The sequence below is a fragment of the Rattus norvegicus genome, chromosome 3, assembly GCF_021556685.1.
Source record: "Rattus norvegicus strain SHRSP/BbbUtx chromosome 3, alternate assembly SHRSP_T2T, whole genome shotgun sequence".
In the NCBI taxonomy this organism is placed as follows: Eukaryota; Metazoa; Chordata; class Mammalia; order Rodentia; family Muridae; genus Rattus; species Rattus norvegicus.
The window spans coordinates 41,980,589-41,996,672 of record NC_141536.1 but is presented as its reverse complement, the minus strand read 5'-3'; the positions used below and the strand labels follow the sequence as shown (position 1 = coordinate 41,996,672).

The window sequence follows — 16,084 nt, the reverse complement described above, 5'->3', positions numbered from 1 at the left end:
TGATAGAATACCAGAGGACAAGAACTTAAGGAAGAAAGAGTTACATTTAGCTCTAAGCATGAAGGTAACATCATGGTGGAAAAGGCACGGCATCAGGAACACCAGGCAGCTGGTCACGTTATATCTTAGTCATTTTCTATTGCTGTGAAGATCACCATGTTCAAGGAAACTTAAAAAGACAGCATTTAGTTGGAGTTAGTTTCATGGTCCTAGAGGGTCAGAGTGCATGACCATCATTGAGGGGTGCATAAAACCAAGCAGCAGTCATTCAGCCCAGAGCATCAACCCATGGGATAGTGGGATCTACATTTCAGGTAGATCCTTTACTTTCTATTAATCCTTTTTGGGAATAACCTCATGGACACACCTAAACAAGTGTTAGCAAGGAGATTCTAAATGCTGTCAAATTGACAAATAAGATTATCCATTTTTTTTAAGGACTGGAGAGATGGCTCAGTGGTTAAGACTGCTTGCTGCTTTCACATAAGTCCGGAATTCGGTTTTTAGCCATCACATAGTGGGTCACAACTGTCTGTAACTCTAGCTCAAGGATATATGACACTTTCTTCACACACACACACACACACACACACACACACACACACACTGTAAAAGGAAAGTGATAGTATGTAAATATTTATGTTCAACAAGCTTTGAAGCTATTGATTCTTCTGAGGTGTCCACTTAGACCAGTTTTCTGCTCATTCTTGCTTCCTGTGGTTCTGGGATTTCTGATATATTACCCGAAAGTGGTGTCAGGAAACGTTTTGTTCCTTAAAACTTTTTTTATACTGCTACATATTTTTTTCTTTTAGATTACATAAAAATAGGCTTTGATATTAATACAAGTTGGCCTCAATGTCTTCTCTACTTGCTTTTAATTTGTGTTATTCTTTACGTGAATGAATATTTTGCCCGCATGTATGTGTGAATGCCATGTATGTGCCTGGTGCCCAGAGAACTGAGAAAAGGGCTTTGGATTCCCTGAAACTGGAGTCATGGATGGCTGTGAATCACCACTCGAGTGCTTGGAATTGAACCCAGGTCCTCTGCAAGAAAAAAAGGAGTGCTCTTAAAGGCTGAGCGTCTCTCCAGCCCTCTAATTGTTTTTTTAAGAACTTTCCTGTCCTGCAGTTTCTCTATGTCTCATGGCCAGTCTTTCTGTTTGCAGATACTTCAGGTTTTTTTGAGGGAAGCTTTCTCCATGTAGCCCAAACTCACAGGAATCCTCCTGCTGCAGCCTCTGAGTTCTGATGTCACAGCGTGCACCACTGAACCCAGCTTTGCAGTTAAACTTGTTTGAACAAAGACTGCTCTCATTCCAAGGACTTGTGACATTCCTCTGCTCTAGATTCTGTGATAATATGTCTTCAGATAATTCTTCCCTCATTGTCTCCATTTCTATTTTTGGAAAAACTCAGTGGCTGTATTAAACCTTTCAGAGTCTACTCTTTGTCACCTGTATTTCCTGCCTTGGCACCTGTATACTTGTCCTTGTGGACTTATTTTCCACTTCTTTGCTTATGCCTCAGGTATGACTCAATTGCCATTTAACATATCCATGAGATATTTTATTTTCACACCAAGAACTTTTGTTTTTTTTTTTTGCTGATTGGCAACCCTCCCCCTCTCCGAATGCAGATTTCATTATGAGTCTAGGTTTACTGAGAAAATTTGGACAGATTTTTTTTCTTTACCAAAAGTCAAAGTAAGTGGATTTTCTTAGAGACTGTCCACTTGGGGGGAGATTCATAAGCACACGTTTATTTTTAGTATGTTTATTTTCTTACATGTATGTGGAGATACATGTATGTGCCATATCATAGTGGCAATGGCCAAAGGACAACCCGCAGGAATCAGTTTTCTCATTTCGCATGCGGGTCCCGAGATTAAATTCAGATTTCCAGGCTCTGTGGCAAGGTGCCTTTACCTGCTGAGCCGTCTCACTAGCTCAAGCTTCATGTTTAAATCTAGGCTCCGCCCCTCCATCTGCAACCTATTCTCTTTGCGATCTGTTGACTTCCTGTCTTTCACATGCAGCCCCTCATCTCTGAGGTTCCACATCAGAAGGCAGGCACATGCCACTGGAGCCCCAAGTTTCTTGCTTTTAAGTTGACTTCTCCTCTAAGTGTGCCTTCTTTTCTTTGAAAGTTCATTCATACTGAGTCTTTCTATTTATCCCGGATCATCGCTTGCAACATGGCGATTATGAACGGTGAAAGTGTAGATCTTAGTTGTCAGTCTGGTGACTTTCTTTTCATGCTCGTGCACATCTGGTTAAAGGTAACTTGGAATTCGCACTTGTTTCCACAGCCCTCCGTGGCTCAGGACACGTTTTAGCTGTTCTATTTGAGACAGGATTTCATGGAACTGGCCTGGCCTGGAATGTCTGCTGTGTTTGACTCCACCTCCCCAGTACTGGGGCTGTGAGCTTGCAGGTCAAAAATAGCCGTCATCGCATCCGAGAAATCAACGGTTTCATTTCAGCTAGTGTTTGCCAGGTTAACGCTTGTGTCTTTAAAAACGATTTTTTTTTAACAGAAGTTTGGCCCAGTTTCCTCGACCGTTCCCTGAACTGTGACTTTCCTTCTTTTATCCTCTGTTGTGTGCACTTTAAACCTTTGCTGTCTTTCTCTCCTGAAGGCGCTCCGGGTCATGGGAAGAATAATGCGTGAGTGCTGGTATGCCAACGGGGCAGCTCGCCTGACCGCCCTGCGCGTGAAGAAGACCATTTCTCAGCTGTGTGTCAAGGAAGACTGTAAGGCCTAAGGCCGCATACAGGCGACGGGAAAGCCCTCACCACTCTCTTTCATGTCTCCTGCTTTGTGTAAATGTTTTCGTTTCTTTTCTGCTGTGTTTTGTTTTAGTTCTACCTCAAAGATGATTCACTACAGTGTTGAAGTGTCCCAAAGGCAGCATGAAAAGATAACTCTAAGCATGGGCAGGTCTTGACTTTCCCAGTTTCCATGTTGTCCGTACTTTTATTTTTAAAGGTGACACTATTCATTTTTCTTTTTATTTAAGGAGGAAGATGTTATAAGATACATACAATAGTAAAAAAAAAAAACAACCAAATTTTTGTTGTACTTGAACCAAGAGTACACACAAATAAGATGAAGACGTAGTTAAAATGTGAACTGGGGGATGTTATAGCGAAATGGAACTGTAAAAATTAGCTGGATCCCTGAAAAGCAAAATTTGCTCAGAATTTTAATGTCTAAAGACTGGAAAGGTGGAGTATCGAAGTGAGAACATGTTCTGGGGACTTTTGTTCTCTGACTGTTCACCACTCTTCACCACTACAACAGCTCTCCCTAAGTAGTTTGAAAGCCACCTGCGCTGTTACTCCTGATATGTAACAGAGGTCTGGATCTCTCCAACACTGTGAACTGGCACAGAGCCACAGGGCTGCTCACAGAGCCTGTGACAACTAGCAATGTGAAGTTTGCTGGCCTCTGTGGTCCCTTGAATTCCCATCGTGCTTTTCTTCCCCCGTGGGAGCATCTTCAGCTGTAATATTTTAAATTTAGCCATATAGAGAGTGAGTACATTGAATATTTTGTAAGACCATAATAGATTTTCTAGAATTTCAGAATCAATCTATTAGAATTTCCTCATAGAAATGTCATCATCATGTCATTCAATAATGAAAAAAAGTTTTCTGAACATTGCCAAATATTGACTAATCCTAAGCATATATTTTCTAAAGATATATGTCTTAAGAAGCCACTGCTTTTGAGGTACATATTTGGAAAGAAAAGTACAGAAAGGTAAACAAGGGAAGAGTTTGAGAAAAACTAAGAGAATTCTTTCAAAGGAGTTTAACCACTTACTGGTAACAGAGGGTCACACTGGTTGTTACAAGACATTCCTGGCCTTTGGACCATGCATTGAGAGATTTAGAAGGTCTACCTCTCTTCTCCTTTTTTGAGATATAGAATATTTAACAGGACACCAGATGTTTCCTTCAAATGTACTATATGCTTTAGCGAAGATGATTTGATTCAATGTCTTTGAGTGTTCTGAAACACTGCTTCCCTAACCCCACTTCTTAGAACTTTCTTCTGCCTAGATGTCCTTAGAACGGAAGTGATCTCTGACAAGTTCTTGAAGAGGGACATATTAACATCTTCTATTCTTTGATGGTTCTGGCAGTAAAGACACATTCCATGGATATTTTTAAGGCCATATATTTGATTACTCAGTGCAGCCTTTCTATTATAAGTAGGGTGAAGTTTTACTATCCAGCATTTGGGTATTCTCTAAAGTCCAACATGGGAAATAACGTTCTGACGGATATAGCTATGTTTTCCGTTAAGAGGGCAACTTGGTGTCTACTTCACTGTGGAGATGTGCTACTGGATCCGTCTCATTTGACTAAGTGGAGATAAGAGAAGCAAACGCCCTGACAGCTCTGGGGTTTGCATATTTTTCCATTCCCAGTCATGCCTTCATCCATTTTCTTAAGCACAGGGCACCCCGTAACTTGCTTGCCACAATATTGGGTACAAGAGGGAATAACAAGATAGATAGGTCCTGCCCTCAGGGATTTTAAAGTCTAATTCGGGAGTGGGAAAAGGCATGTGAGTATGAGGCAAGAGAGTAAATTGACAGGTAAAATATGCAGTGGGATGCCTGTGAGTTCTGTGTGACAATGGATTCTAGAATAGGTCTGGAAATCACTTCCAATCTGCAACAAATTTAGAAGGGATCTTTATTTGGATATTACCGTCTAATTATATCATCAGTATCAAAAGGTGCGCCTACGTGAACGGATGCCAAGAAAAGCCGTGCGAGGGGTGATGTGGATTGCGGTTAATATCTTACTTCAGTTTCTACATGATGGGAATGAAATTATTTACTTCCATGGCTGCGCTGAAATAGCCAATGAAAAAAAACCTACTCTATCCTGTTCCACTCACCACTGTTAGGGGAACACATTTACTAGACTTTTTAAAGAGAGGATGCTGTAACATCTTTATTTTGGGTCATTATGTTTTATAATTTATTTCAGAGTATACACACATTAACTTATATATTCTTGGTTCAGATTTCCCAGTGGAGAAATCTGCACATTGGTACATTTTTTGAGATGTTTTGCTCGTTTTTCTGTCACTGAACTGTAATTCCCAAATGAATAATCTTAAAGAGAAGACGGGGAACAATAGAGGTTGTAGTTTTGCTTAACTCTCAACATAGTTCTACATAGAGACTGCTCACTTATAAAACATAGAGTAAGTTTTAGAGCATAAGGCAGATTTACTGTACATATCTATGCAGTTCAATTTTATATTACGTGTTTTTGATGGGATTTCATGTAGCACTCGTTTCTTTTAAATTTCGTTATGAGCAAAAATATCTTGTTAGGTGCAAGCGGACGTCATTGCTTTGCTCCTTGTGGATATTTTGGCTCTGGGTTTAACATAGAGCTTAGGAATGCTATTATGAATTTTTAGTACTGTATGCAGAAATGGTGGGGTTTACACACAGCATCACTTTTTGAAATATGGAACGCATTACCTGTTGTCTACATTTGAGCATGAATTTGTTGCCTTATAAGTCATGCGTTTAAGTTTGTAATCAGCACTGACTCTGTTGTATGCATCCTTCTGCGTCTAAAATATTTGGCATGTCATATCTAGAATTCTTAATTTATGTTCTGCCACGAGAGTTAAGTGAAACATGACTGTCATGCTCTATTTTAAGCGCAGCACTTGCTTTTCATCTTTAGACTTTTCAATTAACTTTGCATTTTAAATTTCCATAATTGTATGAAAATAGTAACCTGATCGCAACGTCTGAAGAGTTTCAAATCAGCTTTTATTTTAAAATGAAAAAAAAATCTACAATACATTCATTAGCTCAGATGTTCCACAATAACTTATTGCTTTGAGTGCTTCTACAATTGCAGAATGGTTAAACAAAAGGAAAATCTACCGTCCTGGAATTTTGCCATCCGTGGGACTTCCTGAGACAGAGCAAACTCGGGGCAATCTTGGAGTGGAAGCAAAAGTCCCACGGAAGAACTTAGCGCATTGCCTGAAGGCAAGGAGCAGGCATCTGCCACCATACAAGGATCAAGAGAACAACTTGAAATTATTTGGCAGGCAATGGTTTTTGACTGATTCTTGAAAGTAAATATGAAAATTCACATGGCTAAATTAATTCATTTAAAATGTGGAAAATTTGATTCCTATCAAAATTTAGGGAGTTAGGGAACAATAACAAATGTATCCAAGTTGGTAGCTGAATTCTTCAATATTCATTTCCTGTATATAATTTGAAAAAGACCAATATTATCAAGCGCTCAGAAATCTTTATGCTTAGTGTCCTGTAATGATGTCATTGAAGTTTTTGAAGCTATTCTCTCTCTCTCTCTCTCTCTCTCTCTCTCTCTCTCTCTCTCTCTCTCTCATTTGTGAATGTATTATCTCCACGGATAACAATACTGTGTTCTAATCCCAAATCCTGATACTATAATTTTATTCACTATCTTATGGAAGACATTCATTGTTTTAAGGGCTTTTAATTTTTTTTCAGGATTCTTTAAAACTAAACCAAAAACAGACAGAGGGACAGACAGGAAGAAAGAAAGAAAGAAAGAAAGAAAGAAAGAAAGAAAGAAAGAAAGAAAGAAAGGAAGAAAGAAAGGAAGGAAAAAGAAAATCTAGAATTCAAAACATTCATTAAAAATCTAATATTAAGCATAATTTCTGTAGTGTTCACATTTTTCCCAGGATGCTAATACAGACTTCCTGGTGCTTGGCTTCCCTGCCCCCTTAGCTTTGTTTCATTATCTTCCACCTACGATTAAACTTAATGTTCTTTCACCCTCTTCCAAAGTTATAGTTACTTTTTAATTATTTTAAACATACCTATTATTTAACATCATCTTTGTACACTTATGACGGAAAAGAAATCCCTTAGCATTATAAATTCTTTCATATATGCTGCAGCACAAAAATTTTGTTTAAAAAGTTAAAGGGACTCCGGGCCTCATACCTTGGCTCTAATAGTTTGTAGATGAAGAAACTGAAGGACAGACGCCAGATGGTTGCTAAGGGTTGGAGAAACACAATGGTAACACCTACTTCCGCAGCCTCGCCCACTTTTACCTATGGAAAGGTCAATCAGCATGGATCCAACGCTGCCTTGTTGCACATTAATATCACACGCAACTCAGTGCCGATGGTCAGACCCTACTTGTTGGTGCATTTCTCTTAAAATAATTGGCTCAGGCCAAGATCACTGGGAAAAGATGAAACTAGACAAACAAGGGTCTAAAAATAGTCATCAACTAGATAGAAAAGCCACGGATCGCTGATAAATTTGGAAAGGCAATTGAAGAAATCTAGTGCGTGGAGGCTTCTGGTGCTTGCTGGGAACGTAGAGCAGGGGCAGAGGGGGCTTGCCTAGCATGTGAAAAGATCCAGGTTCAATCCTCAGTACTGGAAAGAGGAAGGTAGGAAAGAGGGAAGGAAGGAGGGAAGGAAGGAAGGAAAAATAAAGTATTCTTAGTGTGAATAATGGTTAGAGAAGCTTCCAGACTTTCCTTGCTCCCTTCCTGCATGTATTGTTTTTTCCCTTTTCGTGTTGGAGTGGTGAAAGGCGATTTGGTACACAAACTGGAGACTATGTTTAGTGTCGTTTATCTTCTCTTTCTCTCATCTGTTTTGTCTTGGGCATCCTTTTCTCCCAGTGGCAGATTTCCTGAACCCTGCCCACAGCACTCCACATAGCTCTGTCCTTTCATGTATTTGAGCCTTGTCCAGACTGTTACACATGGAACCTCTTAACAAGGTTTTAATTTCCCCACTGTGTATAAGAGGTCTCGCCTCATCAGTTCATCAGTGATTGTTCTCTTGACACTAGGAAGAGGGCCCTGTTAATGGCAGACGTGACTTTCTCTTCAACATGAGTTAGACTGCCTGGTTATATTGTAGCTTTTGGCTAGTGCGTAAAGAATGTCTGCTTCTGCTTTAATGCTGAATTCTGCTTCAACAGTGACTTGAACAAAGACTGTGAAATACGTATCCCACAATGTGAGTGCTCATGTTACATCTGTGATAATTGAGCCATTGTCTTATGTCTGCCATCCCTTGAATTATTTTTATTTTTGTATTTTTTTAATGTGTTATGGAAGTTTTGATTGAATGTAGGTCTGTGTACCATATGCCTATCTGGTGCTTGGATACGCCAGAAGAAAGAGTTTGATTCCCTGGAACTAGAATTAAAGGTAGTCGGGAGCTGCCATTTGGATGCTGGAAACCAAACCTTGGTCCTCTGGAAAAGCATCAGCCAGTGCTCGTAACTGCTAAGCCATCTCTCTAGTTCTGCTTCTGCCATGTTTTTAGACTAAGCCGTGTGCCATGCTGTTTGGAATGTAGATGATGCTGAAATTAGGTAACAATCTCCACTCTGAAATTTGTTATTGATAACTGCCAGGATTCTTCTCCAGTTAGTCATAGATGAACACAACATTTGGGAGATTATGAGTTCCAGCTTATACTCATTTTAATACTGCCAGAAATGTATTTTCTCCTTGTTTTTTATGTTATACTACAAGAAGTTTTCTTCCTGGACCCAACACTTTTCATTGGAATATGCAATTCTTCCCTGGGTTTTAGGAATCTGACTGTTCACACAGTCCGGGTGAGGTAAGAAATTCACCTTTCCAGCAAACATCCCACACAGGGATTCTCCACAGGGAACTCAACAGCTTGGGGCAGCTGAGGACTGAGGCGAGCACTGGAACTAGCTCTTCGCTCTAGACACAATTCTAGAACTTACAGAAAAGGACATTATATGTTTCTATATCAACACAAAATGCTCAGGCTTATCCATTATTATGAAATAGAGGCTATGTTTAGAAATGGTTCTTGACATATGCAAACTGAACACAGAATTTAGAAGAATACTCTGACATTTTAATCTCTGTATTCCCAAGAGTGAATGAGTTGCACCGTTTATCCTGGTGATGGGTGTGTCTTTTCCTCGACCCAAGTCATTGGCAGCAAGGCACAATAACCTCAATGTCTAGACATCCACTAAGTTTTCATTCCGTGGATGAACCTACTCGTTTGCTTTATCCATGGAGGAAGGCTTGTACATGAGGCTCTAAGAAAGTCAACTATGGAAAGACATTTATTAATATGTTTGGGGTTTCATTGGCAAACAGTAGTAACTAGGCAATTTAAAAGGTCTAGCAGTTTTCTGTCCTATTGATGTAATGAGAGTATCTGAGTAAAATATTAGACTCTAGTTCATTTCTAGAATGGCTTATGTCAAGCCCCTGTACTCTCCTGACCCTGAACTGGATAGGATTATTCACACTTGTCTGGTGTTTCAGTTTTTAAAATGGCCTAAAAAAGAGATCAGATTCAGATCTTTTTTAAAGGATTTTGGATTAATTTTTAAAACACTAATACTAATTATACTTTTCTTTGGGTAGTGACTCTCTTCTTATACCTAAGAACATATTACACATGTCAAAACCATTGCATTTTGACATTGCGAAAACATGCTTTGAACTCTTGAACTACTGTGAACAGAATCACTGTTGTAAAGACCTTTTTGTGTAAGCTCGCTGGTATTCTTAAGTCTGTAAAAAGATGTCGGCTTCCACAGGCCCAAATGAATGTACATAAGGCCTGTGAAAAAATAAATTGGGTTTTAAAATAAGAACTGGGCGATAAATTGTATCTAAAATGCGCAGATGGGAGTTGTAGTGTGTGGCTGTGTTTTCATTGTTGAAGGTTGAACAGAGCTCCACAGAGTCATGTATGCCATTCAGATGTTTCCTGAATTTTGGATTTGTGAACATATGCATTTTATAGTAATATATACTTATATTGTTAAGAGATAGTCATATTTTAGAAATTTAGTTAAGAACTCAGCGATAGCCTTCATACCAAAAGGTTTAACTTTGCCAACAGCAAGTCATAAAAAGTATTTATTTTGAAGCTTTTTAATACAAATTGCATAACTTCCCACCGCCTCCAGGTGTACATACTTCTCTGCCTAAATGTTATATTTTTATGTATGCATTTTCAGAAAGCATATTGTTTTGGAAAGTGGCAAAGACAATGAATTAAGCACTCGATGCACTTGTTTCTGTAAAGCATAAAGAGCTCTATTTTAAATAAAAGAAAAATGTGTCATATGTTGGTGTCCATGTGCTCACATTCTCTCTCACAACTGTGTTTATATTTGTATGCAGAGTGCAGGCAGGGTACTGGGGATTGAGAACTGGTTCTGGTAGTGCTGGAATCTCCCCCCTTTCCTCCCTCCCTCCCTCTTCTCTTTCCTTCTTTCCCACCAAGTTATACAGAATTTTAGAATTTCAAAGTCAGGAGACATACTTACTTAAAGCTGTTTTTTTTCCCCCTGAATGACACATTGGACAATTTGTTCTTATCTTTTCAATATTTTGCATTAATTTTTTCCATTTTTAATTTTTATCCATGTGCTTTGCCTACCTGTGTATATGTGCACAAAATGGATGCAGTGTTCGCAGTGTTCAAGAGACCAGAAAGCAGCATGGCCTCCTCTGGAACTGGAGTTACAGATGGTTGCGGGTCACCATGTAGGTCATGGGAATTGAACTTGGGTCCTTTGGAAGAAGAGCTATTGCACCTATGCACCGAGTCATCTCCCGTCTCCCCCACTCCATACAGAATTTTAAATAATTTATTGAGGAACTACCATTTTGACCTGCTTATATCTCATTTTGAAATCACAAATGCTCAAGTCCTTGATGGCCCTTGCCAGGACAGAGAAAAGGCAGTGTCTTCACTTCTGGAATCCCCTCTTCATCTCGAGACTCTGCCTTCTTGCTGCTTCCTGAACTTTCTAAGCTTAAGCCTGTCCCAGGCTTTTGTCCACAATGTTCTTTCCCTAGAGGTGAATGCACTGTGGATGACAGGGAGGGTACCCCATCCTGTCTTCCCTCTTTATCCACAGGAGTTACAGCTTCCTAGTGTGCCTTATCTACTTAGTACTGCTCAGCATTGTTTCCCAACCTAGACTTATTGGCTATAGGCTCACAGGGTCTACCTCCCTGAGTATTGACTTACAAAACAGGTTTAAAACCTTAAGAATCGGACATTACTTTCCCCAAGGAGAAAACAGTCTGAACTTTATTACCCCCACCTGTCTAAACCTGGAGAACTTTTGATCTAAACTAATGATGGTTATCTGGGAACAGTATCACAATTCTGATGCTTCGAGAACTTGGCAAAACAGGCAGAATACTATGCTAGCTTTGTTCTTTTTTTATTTTTTGGAGCTGGGTACCGAACCCAGGGCCTTGCGTTGCTAGGCAAGTGCTCTACCACTGAGCTAAATCCCCAACCCGCTAGCTTTGTTCTTGATAAAAGTCCTGAAATTCTTTTGCTACTTTATAGTTTTATTTTTAAGGAACATCTTTTTTTTTTAAAAAAATAAGCACCCCGATGATCTAGCATTAACTAAGTACTAAGCAGATTCATAAGCAATTATTATTTATAAAAACTTTTATTTTTGTCTATTTATATATTTAAAAGAACTTGCAAATTAAAAAGAAGAAAGAAAAGAAAAAAATCACGCATGAAAATCAACCAGTCCCAAAGTCTATTAGCTCAATGAACTCTATTGTTAAAGCTGGAGAGTTTCTTGTTAGATTTACCCTTTCACTGACCTGGACCAGTAGGTGGTTCTTCTGCAACACATTCCTGAGAGAAAGGACCAGGAGATGAGAATAGATGAAGGCAGGACAGCTGTGGTCAGGAGATCTTGCTTACTAAAGCTTGAAATGGGTAGCTTTTTTTTTTTTTTTTTGGAGCCGGGGACCAAACCCAGGGCCTTGTGCTTGCTAGGCAAGCGCTCTACCACTGAGCTAAATTCCCAACCCCTGTAGCTTTCTTTTTAATCACAAGTTTTCTGAGAGGTGTCACCCACCCCCATAGTTGGCTGTTATTACTGTCTAACAACATTATAATTATAATCACTTCTGTGGTTAAAATATTTTAATATTGTTTTTCTTTCATCTCTTAGTCAATAAGTCTTTGTCAGATACTGTTGCTAAATACACAGCAATATAAGAGTCATTGTCAAAATATTTCAATTCTGACTGATGAATTATGTACCTATGATTTGGAAAACCGGCCCAGGAAAATATATATTGTTTTTGTGTATTATGTAATCAGAAAATGATATAACACCCACAAGATATACAAAGCAAACATTTATTTAAGGAGGATGGTTTCCAAGAGTTTTCAGAGTCGATTAAGTAACTCCTAAAATCATGGTAATAAATATTTAAATGTCAAAATAACAAGGCTGCAGATTTGAGAAGTGGAAAAGTCAGGAACATAAGATGCTTCCTGTCTTTGGAGGGTACAAACGGAGCTACTCTACACAAAATCATAATCGTGCTTGGTATGGGGACAAATATTGAATGTCTGAGAAGACTTAGGACCTGGGTATCAATTCACATGAAAGGCCAGGGAACTTGACAAGGTGAAGCTTCCAGGAAGGAAACATTTAAGTGAATCCAATATGAAAAGAGAAAACAAACAAACAAAAACAAAACAAAACAACAACATAAATAAAAAGCCTTACGGAGAGAAAATTCCCCCAAAACAGGTGCAGGGGTGTCATATGTCACTTATGCAGGGAAGCAGGTGTGTGTAAGAATCAGATCTTTGTGTTGGTTGCTGTTGTTAAGGGAGCTTCTGAAGGGTTTAAAGGAGCACTGATCACTGAGTTTGCATTTGTAAATGCACATGAAAACAGTGCCATGAGGATCTTCTCAAAGTAATATGTGGGCTCCTCAGTATCATACCTCTCCTTGGTAAATATTTAGAGATGTTGTTACATTGGCACACAATTTCAAGATGACCTGCTGTATCTTTGAAGCAAGACAATGTAGTATCACAAGAGAGAGAAAAAGAAATGAAATATTTCATCTTAAATCATTTAGCATAATAAATATGACCCAGGTAAGTTTTGAAAAGCATGCACACACACACACACACACACACACACACACACACACACCCATTGAAAAAAGTCTACCTTGTAATTTTCTCTCTGCATGAAGAAATTTCCAGGTGCCACTGAACAGTGTGCATTAAATTTCAAATATAGTCAAATTGGATTTAGAGCTACTAATGGCTATTCCATAGAAGAACCCTTGCTTCAGCAACTTAGGAAATTACACTTGATTTTCTTTTGAGTGTAACTCAATTGTGCTTGAAATTGTTCATTTGAACCCTTCTAAACAAGAAGCAGGTGGTTAAATGCGGGGACCCATTTAACATTTACACAAAAACGTTCCCAGCACAATGCACTGTTACCCTTTGAATGTCAACTGTCTTTCCCTTCACTTGGTTCTCACAACCTGTCCTTCCCTGGTCATTTCCTTTGACCTTGCTACATCCCTGAAAAGAGAATCGACTTCAATGAAGTTATCTACTAGGGAGTATTAGACTATTTTTTATAGTCTTTCAGGTAAACTTTCTAATATAGCAAGTGCTGGTTATTGAAGCGGTTTAAGGAAAAAGAACTGCTGATTTTGCCTTTTTTTTTAATGGAGAAACACAGAGTGACATAATCATATAAGATAGTGAACCAGAACGGGGAAATACAGCTCGGTTCACTGTACAGAAAAAGCAAGGCTTTGCAAAAACTGGTTTCAACCTTGTGCCCCAGACTAGATCTTTACTGTCAGGAAATCCATGAGCTAGTTCATGAAATGTTAGTTTCCATAGTTCAGCTTCTCCTTTATCAGAATATATGGGTGGTACCATAACCTCCCACGGAGAAGCCTGCTGCCCTGAGGCAAATCGTACATCATATTCAGGATAGGATCAGTTTCTTTCCAATTAGAAACTCAGTTTCTTCAACAACAGCGCTGCCTCTGGTCCCTCCTCTTCTTCTCAATAACTGTGTTGTGCTGTTCCTATCTTTTCTGTCTGTCTATCCCTCCCTGTGACATTGTGCCTCCACTCTATGGATTGCTACTACACTGGTGTCAGGAGTGACCCATTTTGGTATTTGGTATGCATGCACCAAACCATGCATGCATGCACATGGTGATTTTTGGTTATAAGTATTATTTTACCTGCTCTTTTAAAATCCTGTTTAAAATCTTTCCATTTACTTTAAGACAGGAGAATTTTAATGATTGTTCTTTTTTGATTTTTGTTTTTTAGTGTTGGAGAAAGAGAGAGAGAGAGAGAGAGAGAGAAAGAGAGAGAGAGAGACCGACCTATGGAAGAGCAGCCAATTGCCCTTAACTACTGAACAATTTCTCCAGTCCTAATATTAATATTTTGTAATAACTCACTTCCCTTCATTTGTCCTGCCCAGGCTCAAGTTCAGGCTCATTTCTTTCTCTAATCCATCTGTTAACCTCAAATAATGGAAGTAACATAAACAATCCATGTTTACCATCTATGATTTTGGTATTTTTTTTCTTATCATGTTTCTGGGACTTCTTTGTATAACCTAGTTGATTATCATATATTTTCCTTAGAAAGTTCACTCCAAGTTCAGTTAGACATCCTACCACTATCCACTGTTAAAGTAGCTACTTTTCTCAGCAGCTTTATAAAAGAGTCAGAGGAAGGTGTCGGATGCTGGTGGCATGTATATTTGGGAGATACAAAGCTAGTGTAGTCAAAAGATGGACTCACACTGTAGGCATTTTTCAAGCAAAGTGAAAGTGATGATAAAGTTTCTATGTGTGCTTGGATCCTTGTATTGATTTATTAGAGATAAGCATGTCTTTGATTATAGCATTTGGGAGGCAGAGGTAGTTAGATCTGTTATTTCAAGGTCAGCCTTGTCTACAGAGTGAGTTTCAGAACAGCTAGTGGTACAAAGAGAAACCCTGTCTTAAAGAAAAACCAAACCAAAACCAAAACAAGCAAACAAAAACCCAAACAATAAAACAAAAAAGCAAAACAGAACAGTAAAGCCAGCCAAACTATGGACCAGTCACAGCTGTCATATTTAACTATTGAAAACTGAATGTCTTTCCCCTGGATCAGCGATAAGCAAATAATGTTTATTCTTGCAATTTCTATTCAGCATCTCACTAGAGAAATAACCATTAAATAAAATGAGAGAATAAAATAAAGTAACACAGATTGGAAATGAAGAAATAAGTGGTTGATGAAGTGATTATGTATATCTAAAAACTTGAGAAATCTGCTTAAAAAAAAACTCTACTAGAACCAGTAAAAATAATTTAACAAGGTTCCAAGATATGACCAATCTGCAGAAATAAATGTAGTGTAAATAGAATTCTATGTAAGACAAAATTGGAAATATCATGCAAAATTGAGTGTTCTATAATTCAAATATGTTTTAGTTGATAATTTAATTTTAACTTTCAGTGTTTTTTGAAAAGCAGACATTTGAATTCATAAGATTAACCAAGAGCTGTTTGTGAGTTGTGTGTGTGATGTGTGGTGAAACTTTATGTTCTAACTGATCTCTTTCTACTCTAAAATATTAAAGAATTCTGTTCTATGGGCTCTAGATGCTTCAGAGTTTTAGATTTTGGGTTGAAGTCTTCCATGAATCGTGTTCTAGTTTCTGTGCATGGTGCAAGGAAGGCCATCCCTGTATGAAGGCCTGATCACTCCAGCATCTTTCAAGAAGAGTGTCTTCCCATCTTTAAATATTGACAACTTTGTTAAAAGTCACTTTGATGTACGATTTTGACTCTGTTTCTTATAACTGCATGTCCATAAATATGTTACCCAAGCATTATCGGCACTACTTTCCCAATAAGTCTTTTAAAGGAGCAACACAATGCCTCCGACTTGGCCATTCTAATTTGAGCTCGTTTTGTGCTGTGCTTGGTACTTGAGCTTCAGTAGACATTGCCCAGTCAGATTTCCACTTTTGTTTTTATATTTCCATCTCTGTTTCTTACCTCACCCCCAATAACTGACTACATTCAATTATTGCTTTTTTTTTGTTTGAATGAAAACTGATCTTGGCAGCTTAGTTTTGTGCAGGTGGCCATAGATACAGCGATTGCAATGCCAGGCATGTCAGCGTTTCCCAGAACTCTCACCTTCCTCTGGTT

At 38.6% G+C, this 16,084-nt stretch overlaps 1 protein-coding gene across 3 annotated transcripts in view; it reads left to right on the top strand.

Annotated features, from left to right (window-relative positions):
* Acvr1c (activin A receptor type 1C) overlaps window positions 1–10,162 on the top strand; it is a 76,844-nt gene extending 66,682 nt beyond the window's left edge. For 2 of the 3 annotated variants that reach the window (XM_087648204.1, XM_087648212.1), the window contains one exon: window positions 2,644–10,162. In XM_087648204.1, coding sequence (XP_087504330.1) covers window positions 2,644–2,769 — 126 coding nt within the window. In that variant the 3' untranslated portion in view covers window positions 2,770–10,162. The remainder of the gene's footprint in view (window positions 1–2,643) is intronic. The other variant, NM_139090.2, reaches the window with a different exon arrangement.
* Window positions 10,163–16,084: the final 5,922 nt, after the last annotated feature.